The following is a 10,921-nucleotide window of genomic DNA, read 5'->3' as shown; positions in this document are numbered from 1 at the left end:
GGCCCGGCCAGGCCCCGGCGCGGCGTGTGCGAGAGGGCCCGAGCGGCCCGGGCTCTGAAATGGTGTGCTGGCCCCGTGTGTAAACAATGAACGGGCACGCCGATTGTTTCCCTGTGGCTGAATGTGTGGCTGGTTTTTGTCAGCCTCCCCGTTAAAAAGCGTTTCGAGAGGTACAGAATGTGAATGTGGCAGTGTTGCTGCTTTGTGAGGAAGCTGGGTTTTGTTGTTGTTAGTGCTATAGTTTGACACCTGTGTTCGGGGGTCTGTGCCATAATGTTCAATAGTAATATCTAGTGTAAAATATCCGGTTTATTACTTGGGGATTTTTTTTGTTTGTTTGCTTTTGAGTTGCTCTTTTAAAGGAATGGTAACGTTTTATGAATGTGTGTTTTAATAAAATGTTGATTTAGCTTGGAGCTCTTTGCTCTTCAGCCTGTTTAAACTAGTACTTAACTTGCTATGGTGAAACATCCTTTGTGGAGCATATTTACTTAGGAATTTGCCTTCTTTAACCAAAAATGGTGACTTTATTGGTTTTTCTGAATAGTAGAAGAAAATAAAAATTGAAATTACAAGTAAAAAATGGCTTGCTCTCAGAAACTGATGGAGTTGCATGCTCCAGTTTCATTGTTATTGATAGTTTGCCTAAATCTGTTTAGCATTGTGGCATTAAATATGTTAAGTCATAGTGACTTAAACTTACTTGGCTTTAAAATGTGAGGATAGTAGAGGTTCTATTTGGAGTAGTACTTCCAATATCTAAGATGTTAATTGTATCATTTTTTGTCCCTTGTAACATAAAAAATAAGACATGGTGTCTTGGGAATTTTCTCATTCTCTAACAGACTTTGGTGAATATTTCTACTCTGCCAAGGTCCCTTTTGTGAAGTGGCAATTTACCACTTCCTTTGTTGCAAAGGGTTTTCATGAGGAACTGCCTGGACAGTAAGTTTGTAAAAGTCTGCATACCCCAAAAGCCATAAGTGAGGGTTTGTGTCTGTCCCTAAGGTAGTTGTAGTGTACGGTCAGTGTTTGGTGCTGCTCCCCCAGCCTTATGATGCTTCTGTGTGTAAAGACCACTCGTGGAGCATCTCATCACCTTCCCTGGAAGCCAGGAAGTTTGCTGCCATAGTACTAGGATTTTGTTGAGACTGGCTGGTTGTGAAAGTGACTGTCAGACAGGCTTTTGAGGTAGTGGTGCAGCCTCATATCACTCAGACGCTTCGGAGTCCTTTGGAGACAGCCAAGGGCCTTGCGTGAAGGTAAATTCTGCTGCACTGATTACAGGAGTCCCTGAGCTTCCTTGTGTTCTGACAGAGTCACAATCTGTCTTCTCCTGCCCTTCTGGTGTGCTGATTTATTGTAACACAGATTCCATTTAATTGCAAGGGAGAGGTAATACTTGGGATGACTGTTGTGTCTGTTTCCCAAAAAAAGGCAAATAATCCAGCTGTCTCCTCTGCAGGAACATGGAAGTTGGCTTGTAAGCTGAGGCACACCTAGTGTCCGCTTGCACTCCAGCGGAACTGTGTGCTTCCCTTTAATTGACAGTGAGCTGTCTTATAAAGGTATTCTTATTACTTGGGGGTTTTACATAAATACGTGCTTGGTTCTTGCATTGTGCATCCCTTGGTATTAGAAATAGATGTTTATTGGCTTCTAGAAAAGGGCAAAAGGCTGTTTTGGAGTTTGAGCCTGGTAATCCTTGCAACAAAGCTGATACTAAAAGTCTACGTGAAACTGAGTCCAGACAGATCTATGGTACATAAAGCAGAAAGGTGTCAGGCATGCAGAAGTGTTCAAACTGGGACTAAGTACTGTGTCTACCTTTCGGATTGTCTGCCGAGTTTTGTGACTTAAAATTTTCAAAATATGGTATTAGCATGGCTCTTTCTGTCCCAGTTGTGTATGAAAGCTTCATAAGTAAGAACAATGATAATACATGAAAGGTGGAGTACTGTTAAACATGAAGGGAACAAATTAGAGTGAGTCAATGTCCTCCGCCCACCCTGTGTCTGTTTTGTAATAAGGATCTAGAATATTTCTAAATAAATTGGGTTGATAATTTGTTTTGAAGAGGTGCATAACTAAAATTAAGCTCTTGAACTAAAAGCCAGGCTTAAAAAACAAATCCAGTTTCATAGTAAGTTCTAGACACCCGTCTTTGCAAACTGTGGTGGTCATCTCTGAAGATGAATTTTAAATTCCATTTAAGTCAGTTAAGCCAGTTTTGTTGCTTTGAAAAATTGAGTAGAGGTTTCTCCCCTTGAGTCAGAATTCATTTTAGAGTATCAAACAAGCAGTGAATCAAACCAAGCTCCTAAATCTTCTAAGAGTGATTTCTAAGTGTGGTGTTTAGATGGCAAACCTGATATCTTCACTGGAGAGCTCGGTGCTATGAAACCCAGCTATTAATAGACCTACACATAAGTACCTTCGAGGCTTTGCAGTTAGCACTGCCTTTGTCAAGCACATATTTTATCTGTAATAACTTAATGATACAATTAAAACCTTATCAAATAAGAAATATTATTTACATTCTAGCATTTCATTTATTCAGAAATCAAGTAAAGAGAGTACTGGTGGTGAAGGGGGGAAAAAAAGAACAGGGAAGAAATGGAGCCAATATGTTGTTTTTCAAACTCAGCCGTTGCCCTGCCCATATGGGCAGTGGAGACAGGGAGGAGCTGGGGAGCTACTCAAAGCTCACTGGCATAGCTGAGCCTTCCATGTGGGAAAATGCTGCTGGGTGGCAGAAGGATTAGCTACTGAGTTGCTTGTTAAAAAACAGGTTTTATGATGAAATGATGCGTGCTAAGCACGCACATCAACTCCAGCAGAAACTAAACAAGGTTTTTATATCTTAGGGGCTAAAAATCTTTATTGGGATGAACCAATTCAAAAAGATCAACTTTAATCATAGTTTTCAATTTCAGTAGGCATATGTCTGAGAAACATGTTTTGCTGTTCTTTAATACAAGTGCTCTCTGGTGTTACCAGCATCCCTCATCTTGAAATTCCCTGTATTTCCACCTTTGTTCTTGGGGAGCCGTTGCTCTCTGGTCCCCATTTCCTATGTGCTAAATTGAGCTCCTGTTTGTTGATAAAGTAAGGCAGCAGTTGTTACATATTCCAACAGAACTTGCTGCTCATTCTAGCAAAAGAATGAGACTGCTTTGCTGATACTTCTGCACTACTGATTTAAGCTTCCTGTAAACAAACAACAAATTTATATACAAGTTAGTGAAAGCATTATGCCTCTGGGACAAATGAAGTGAGTGTAGAGAAAGATCACCTAATGGAAATGTGTTCTCTATAATAAAAAAATAGTAAATAGCAGACCTTATTTTTCATTAACCCCACTTTGCATGGGAGGTGCTTGCATTCAGGAAGCTATGATGCTTAGGCCTGGAAGTTTTAATTTTTTTAAGTCTTCAGTAGTAATGGAAATATCCTCTTGCCTTACTAACCTCAGGATTTGTAGGCTACAGGTGGACTGACTAAGAGCATTTTAATGTTACATGTACAGATTTCTTTTGAGTTGCTTTTGCCTGTACCTGCATTTTGGCCCTATTTCTTAAGCATATGTAGCTATACAAATGAAAACTCTTATTTCAGCATAGGAAAGTGCATCTCCAAAATGAGATACCTGTTGATGTTTTGATTATCAAAATTGGCTGGGGATATTTTTACCCTGGTTTAGGTACATCATCACAGTTGTGTGGAATATATTTTACTGCTGTTGAAACAGGAGCCATAGATAATCTGAAAGCAGGATTCTGCTTTGCTAACTGTGCAAATCCAGGGTAGCCAAATCCCTATTTGTTAATCACAAATAAGCTATAATCAAAGAATCTTTTTTATGAAATTAAAAATTTTCTTTGGCTAATAAAACTGAGAAAAGCTGAAGGTTTTTTGCAAATACTTTGAAATTGAAAGTCAAATTGTTCATAATTCCATCCATGTAGTCACCTGTGCAGCTCTGCAAGTTTGTTGATATGACAACATCAGTTTTTATTTTCTTCCAAAGGCTATAATACCTTTCAAAGACCCCATGGAAAGTTTTACAAATGTTGCTTGGGTGGTTTTGATTTGGTAGTTTTGGTTTTGTTGTTTTTGGAGTGTTTTTTTTGGAAGTAGATGGCACTCTGGAAAATGTGCCTAATTCTACCCTATGAGTCACTTTGCAGTTGGCTCTTTTGCCAGGGTGTGTATTCAGTGGTTTTAATGACAGGAATAAATTCTGTGAAATGAAGGATACTCCCTCGCTGCTTAGTGGATGGTATTCAAAAGTGCTAGAGTTAAATGATTTGACTATATGTAAAAACTTTCTCAAGTTTCGTCTGCATTATCCTTACCTGGTGCACAGAGCCACCTGTGCTGTGCTCAGTGGGCACTCAAAGCAAAACTCATTGTGAAGAGACCTCTGAAACATGGCTGCATAGTTCTTTAGATTTTTATGCTTAGCCTCTTTTGGGGATACCAGCATAATTTAGTTCCTGTGGAAGTGGTGTAATCTGGTTGTGATAAGAGTTTGGCTCATATTACTGTCATGTTCTAGAGAACCTGGAAATAGCTGAAAATAAAGTGTCATAAAGAAAGTCACAGTCAGAAATACCCTGAGCTTCCTGTAGTAATGATAAGGGATATCTGGCAGTAGCAGCAATACTACTCCACTGCTGAGAGCTCCACGTTTCTGGTAACAGCTCTTTTATTTCAATACTTAATAACACAGGCTGAACAGTGCAAGGGCTCCTAGACTGACTTTATGTAATTTTAAGTCATTGCATTACTTTATTTTCACCTTTTACAGTATGATTTGAAACAGTCAACATGGACTTTTCACGTCTACACACGTACACTCCTCCCCAATGTCTGCCAGAGAACACTGGCTATACATATGCACTCAGGTGAGAACCCTTTTCTTCTTGTAGAGAAACTGTCTGTTCTCTGAATGTTGCTAATCCTGGAGAGTTGAGCTTTCATGGTAAGTAGCTGACTTCTTTGAAGAAGAAGGGCTTTTTCTAGTCTGGTTTGAAAACAACTGCTGTGTCCTGACTGGAGGAAAGAAAACATTGAACTAACAGGACAATGACTAAGATAATGACTCAGTGTTTATTAGTTGCTATGAGTAACTTGTGTCCGCCTAGTTACAACTGCTGTTGGATTTCTATAAATATGTCCTCAAAATTCTTCAATGTTTTGTGTCTTATAACTTCGGTGTGTGCTTTCTTTTGTGACTTGGGACCGCTTTCACTTTAAAGCGCTGATTGCTACGCACTCATTGCCGCTAGTGTGGGACTTGGCGGGAAGTTACATATTGATTACTTCTTTTAGCAGAGCTGTTTGTTGGGTGAATGTAAAATCTGTGTTCTAATGAACTTGCTTTTTCTTGTATCCTTTTCTTGTATCTTCTAAAGATCATGGTTTTTTCTTATATCTTTGTATCTGATTGTTTTTCTGAAATCAATTTTCTAAAAACTAACTCCATAGTGTTTGGTAGTTTTTGTATTATGTATTCAGAGCAAGTGTTGTGATGCCTATTTTGAGTCTTTTAGTATTAATATAGCAGATTGTTGCTGTTTTAATCTATTGAGCTTTTCCTGGTATTGAGTTATGAGATATATATTTGCTTCAAAATGCATCAGTGAGCCTGAGTTACTGGTTTAGCTAATTTTAAATTTAAAAAAATGATTGTTCATTAGGATGCAGTATGAGATTTGCCTTTCTATTCTCTCTGTATGGCGTTATTATGTATTGTGTATTAAAATACAGTATAGCGTTTGGACAATACTTGGCTACTTGCCAATAAAACAGAAGTTGCCAAAACTGTAACATTAAGAGATTACTGACTTAATACTCTTCCTTTTGTGTGCTCTAAAACTGTATGTTTCCATTTTCTGTTTGGGATCATGGCTTTTTTTTTTTTTAAGCTGTAGCCTAATGTCAGTAGTGTTGCAAAATGTGACATGTTATATGTTGTTGAATTGCAATTTTTCCTGAATTTTATGAAAAACCATTGGTAAAGTGTTGGTTAAATACAAGTGGGTTTTCTCTTTTCAAGAAAAGCATGCTGGACAATGAAAGGTGATTTATGTGCTTTGTATCCAGCAGCAGTTTCACCTCTATATTACTGAGTGGGTTTAGCTACCTCTGTGTTGCAAATGTACCTTAGAGATTGGCTGACATATTGTAACTCCTGTGTTATTCTTGTCCAAGATTCTTACCCAGTGAAAAAACAGTGGACAAGTAGAAAGAAGATGTAGAATGATAAATCCTGTTGGACATCTGGAGGATAGTTCATGATGACTTTGGTGGGGTTTATTTAGGGGACAGCTGAGTGTTTGTCTTGCTACATAAATGAAGACTGTTCTGAAAAACTGAGAAGTCGTGAAGGGGTTACATGTCCTGAAACTTTCCAGCTTGCCATTTTGCTGTGTTAGGCTATTAGGCATAGGTATTTATAAATGGATAGAGCTGGGTATGATGAAGTTTAGTAACTCAATTAATGAAGGCAAGTATGGTTAAACTAGGTTGAAATAAATTCATTATAATTCCTCCTTATGTAGAAAAGGATTGGCACGCTCTTTCTTTAAAATTGTTTGAGGCCCCAAATGTTAAAATAATGGGGAAGAACTACTTGTTACACTGACGTGACACTGCTTTCAGGATGTCAAGAGAGTAAACCACAGTCTTCTGTGCAGACTCTTGCTGTGCCTCTGCTTGCTGTATATGTGCAGAATGACATCTGTTATTACAGCTCTTCCTACCCTGGGTCAAACAATATTTGAAGACTCTGAGGAAAGGGAGAATTGCTAATCAGAAATATTTTCATGTTGAAATTTGTTCCTTCTTACCCCTCACCTGTGTTTGTTTTGCTTATATTCTAATCTGGTTTATTCTGCCTGTGACAACTCAATCTTTACAGAATCTTTTCTTTAAAGAAAGTGGCTTGGGATGTAGCCCTGCAGAAAGCAGTGCAGTGAAGCTTGATACCACAAAGCTATTAATAGAGTTGGCTATGAGTTATTAATAGAACTTACATTAATACTTACTGGGATCACTGTGTGTTCATAGCTGTAGTGCTTCTACTTTGTGCTTCTACTCCTCCAGCCCAAATCAGAAAAACATTTAACTGATATACCTAAATAATCTTTATCCTCCTCCAAATGCAAGTCAAACTTGTGAATCTCACCTACTTGTCAACATATAATTTACACCCCACTCTTACGACTGATCTTTCCTTTTAGTCACCATCATCTTTTGAGTTGTGTTGTCTTGGATGCCTTTAACACTTTTTCAAAAATATGGGTTAAATCAATAAGAATTTGGTTTGATTTTGTTTTTCTGTGTCAGAGCATTCAATTGGGATATAATTTTCTGCACAGTAATTGAATAAAATCTTTTGAGGTTTTTAAGTATGTTCTGGGACTGACTGAAGAAATAACTAAATAATTCAAGGTAGTGTCCTTGGTCACTTAATGTAAATAATGCCCCCTGGTTAGAAAGGCTGTGAATGTTTTTGTATTGACTATATGTCTGTGTCCATGTTAGATGTCTGTTCAGCTGTAGTTCTTTAGGTGTATTGCATGTGTCTGTTATCCTGAATAGTCAAGAACATCACTGCCCATTTCGTTCCAAGGAGTATTTATAAAAAAATGACACTTAAGGTCCTTCAGAGGAGCTATAGGAATGCTAAAATTGGCAGACCTCATTCTCATTCCACTTATAAATATATAACTTGAAAAATAACCCACTGAAGTCTAGGACGTTCTTATTCTGTAGAAGCTCATGTGAAGGAGGTATCAAGAAGCTGGAAATGTAAGACTAGATTCAGTCTCCAGCTCTGCCAGCAGCCATGGGAGCTGTTTGCTGGGGAAGGAACCAGAGTCTGCACTGTTTGCAGATGTTATCCAGGAGTGTAGGCTAATTGCATCCCACCTTTAGGTGTTTCTTGGTTAGCTGTACATATTGCATAGGTTACATCAATGTACAGGTTCATTTCTGGTCCTGGAAAGCAAAGGCAGTGGTTTTTTTATTTACTGTAGTCTTTTCTGTAGAAGAAAAAAGGCTGCATTCCAGAGCATGGAAAGTGAGATGGCAAGTTAGGAGACTTCTAGGTACTGTCCTGCTGACAGAGGACACAATGTGAAGAGAATTATTATCCTGCATAAGTGAGAGACAAGCCCCTTTTTGTTAAAGAGGAAAAGATTCCATGATGATTTGTTGGTTTTTTGGTGGTGGTGTTTGTTTTGTTTTGTTTTTTGTTTTCTGGGGTTTTTTTGGTAGTGGAGCCCAGCTTCAAGCTATTTATTCAACCCACATTGATATAAATGCTCATTGAGATACTTGGTAACAACAAGTGTTTTATGAACAGAAACAAATTGAGGCTGGTCACAGCTGTCAGCTTGTTCTGTGTACTTTGTGTTCTTGTGAATTGAGTATCTGTAAGAAACGTGGGGTGAAGATGAGGAAAAGCAAATGCATAGTGGCAAGTGTAAATAGCAAAACTGAGTTCTGAAACAACTGTTTAGGGAGGGACTCAGTAGAAAACTTGTGGCTCTGACCCTTTATATAACAGTAGAATAACAGCAGGAGGAGCCACATTTAACCCATATTCTCACTTTCACATCTGTCAGAGTATGAATCATCTATACTTAGCATTTTTGAAAACTGTAAAAATTAAATTCTTTAGTCTACAATTGGTTAGGTACCTGAGAAAACATGTTATTTCTTCTCCCTCTTCCAGCCAAATGAAAGCAAGGATTAATAAGACTAATGCATTTAGTAATGTATGCTGAGTTTAAGTTGTGCTGGGGCTTCTGCCTTGCACAGGGTTGCACTGCACGTGCCATCATTATCGGGGCAGACCAGTGAGATCCAGCACACAGAACCAGGGCCCTGCCATCAAATCTGTGCTCCTCTGGGCAATAGAAGCAGCTACTTCAGACAGACTCTGCTCTGGTCTTATGGGCTGAATGCCCAGCTGGTGCTGCAGCCATGAGATGTTTTCCTGCAGTGTGTTAACAGTCTGGGTTATTTTTTAAGCCAAAAGAAATGCAGTTGACATGCTCTGACAACCCCATCTTACATGTTTTACGTTGCATTGTGGTGCAATGAAGAAACTCACTTCAAAAGCACCACCTTGTCAGAATTACGTCATTACTGTAAGTGTAGCTTCAAGGCCTTCTGATGTTAATTGTATGCCAAAATAATACAATACTTAGCATATTATTACTTTGTGATGTTCTGAGATCTTTAATGATTGTGTAAGAAAGCTATTTCCATTAAATTGTTTTTACACAAATACATTTTATAGTAGCTGTTGATACGTATTTTTTTAAAGGGAAAGCTTCTATTTCAAATACAGGCTGCACAGTAGAATCTACTCATTCAGATCTAATTTACTTGTGTGTTTGTGTTTGGGGAGAAGGAGCTGCTGTCACAAACAATTCTTTGCTTATCTCTTCTTTTAAAAAAATAAATGAAACCCCCAGGAGTACTGAAGTGCTGTTACATCTCTGTATATCCCTGTGGCCCAAGAAGGGACAGAGTCCTTATGAAAGCTGGCCTAGAGCACTTAGCATTTGGATGCTGTGGGTCACAGGGCTGAGCAGTTCCAGAACCTGACGTGCTGTGCAATGCCTGGTGCCAGCAGCCTCTGCTCACTTACATAACTGAATGCTTCCTTTGGTTGTGTATGAGTATTCTGCTTTAGGCTAAACTTCTGCTTTGGTAAATGTATTTCTTACAGACTCCTCAGCTTTTAATCTGTTTGTGTTTGCCTTGTGTTGCTGCTTGTCTTCACTGTAAATTTTCATGGAGGCTCTGAGAGAATCACGCGTTGAAATGTGGAGTACCTGGGTAATGATGTGAAGGTTATCTACGTGTAAACTTGCCTCTATGGAGAAAAACAGATTAAAGTCTCTAAATATTTTTTTGTTAGCTTGGAGTTAAATGTTTCTAATGGTTTGCATTAAATTAAGAAATGTTTTTAAACCACTTCTTTAAAAAAAGTAGTGGTAGTTAAACTGAAGTAGGGAAGTCTTTATCTTAAACAGAGGAAGTTCCTACTTGTTGAGATGGAAATTCAGAGTAATGTGGCATATGGATCTTTGGTTCTCAAAACAAGGACTTGGCAAACAGAAAATAGACAAAAATAGACTGAAAATTAATCTTTGCCTTGCAGCTTGGGAGTGTGCCATTTTTAATTTGCTGCTAGGCATGGTGAAGAAACTGTGTCATGAATGGCTTCCTCTCTCAAATTGGTCCCAAAAGCATGAGTGCTTACTCTGGCTAAACTTCAGATGTTGTTTCCATGGTGGTTGTTTCTTTCTTTGATTTGCTTTCAGTTGTAGAACTCATAATATGAATTGCTTAGGAGAACCTTGAATATCTACATATATCTAAATTATTGGGGTTATTTGGTATATCTCGTGGGGATTGTGTCATAACCCTGAATAAACTGTATTTAATGGAAACTTGGGCTAGCTTGAAGAGCGTATTTGTTACCAGGTTGAAAATTCCCCTGGTAATTTTGCCGTTCTTATTTTACTGCAGTTCAAGTTATTCTTCATCTGCTTTGGATTTTGAGACTGAAAACAAAATAGATCCAGTGTTTGATTCACCCAGAATGTCACGGCGTAGTTTACGGTTGGCTGCTGGAGGATACAGTAAATCAGATGATGGACAGAGTGATTCCCTTCATGACAGCTCTTATGCTGGAAACATGTCCTTCAGGGATCAATCTAAGTAAGCATTTTTAAGTCTTCTCAAGTAAATCCTGAGTCTTACTGTTAGAAAAAAAGAATGCAAAAAAGTTACCTAAAAGTCTTATTTTTTGTTCTCCATGTTTACTGCCATACTTTGAAATTTGTGTTCAGTATGTGGTTTGCAATGACAATTTTTTTGTAAAATCTTT

The 10,921-nt window shown here is 38.3% G+C and overlaps 1 protein-coding gene across 7 annotated transcripts in view; it reads left to right on the top strand.

The window, feature by feature from the left end:
- The window catches only part of SUN1 (Sad1 and UNC84 domain containing 1), a 33,287-nt gene that overhangs the window by 5,491 nt on the left and 16,875 nt on the right, over positions 1-10,921 (top strand). For 5 of the 7 annotated variants that reach the window (XM_017734136.1, XM_017734137.1, XM_017734135.1 and 2 more), the window contains exons 1-3: positions 11-170; positions 4,814-4,910; positions 10,561-10,752. In XM_017734136.1, the coding sequence (XP_017589625.1) occupies positions 4,834-4,910; positions 10,561-10,752 (269 nt within the window). In that variant the 5' untranslated portion in view covers positions 11-170; positions 4,814-4,833. Of the gene's footprint in view, positions 1-10; positions 171-4,813; positions 4,911-10,560; positions 10,753-10,921 lie in introns of those variants that run through there. The other 2 variants (XM_017734132.1, XM_017734133.1) reach the window with 1 other exon arrangement.

Source organism: Corvus brachyrhynchos, unplaced genomic scaffold, assembly GCF_000691975.1.
Source record: "Corvus brachyrhynchos isolate BGI_N302 unplaced genomic scaffold, ASM69197v1 scaffold5, whole genome shotgun sequence".
Classification (NCBI taxonomy): domain Eukaryota; kingdom Metazoa; phylum Chordata; class Aves; order Passeriformes; family Corvidae; genus Corvus; species Corvus brachyrhynchos.
The sequence above is the reverse complement of the archived record's forward strand: the minus strand, read 5'-3'. Positions and strand labels throughout refer to the sequence as shown.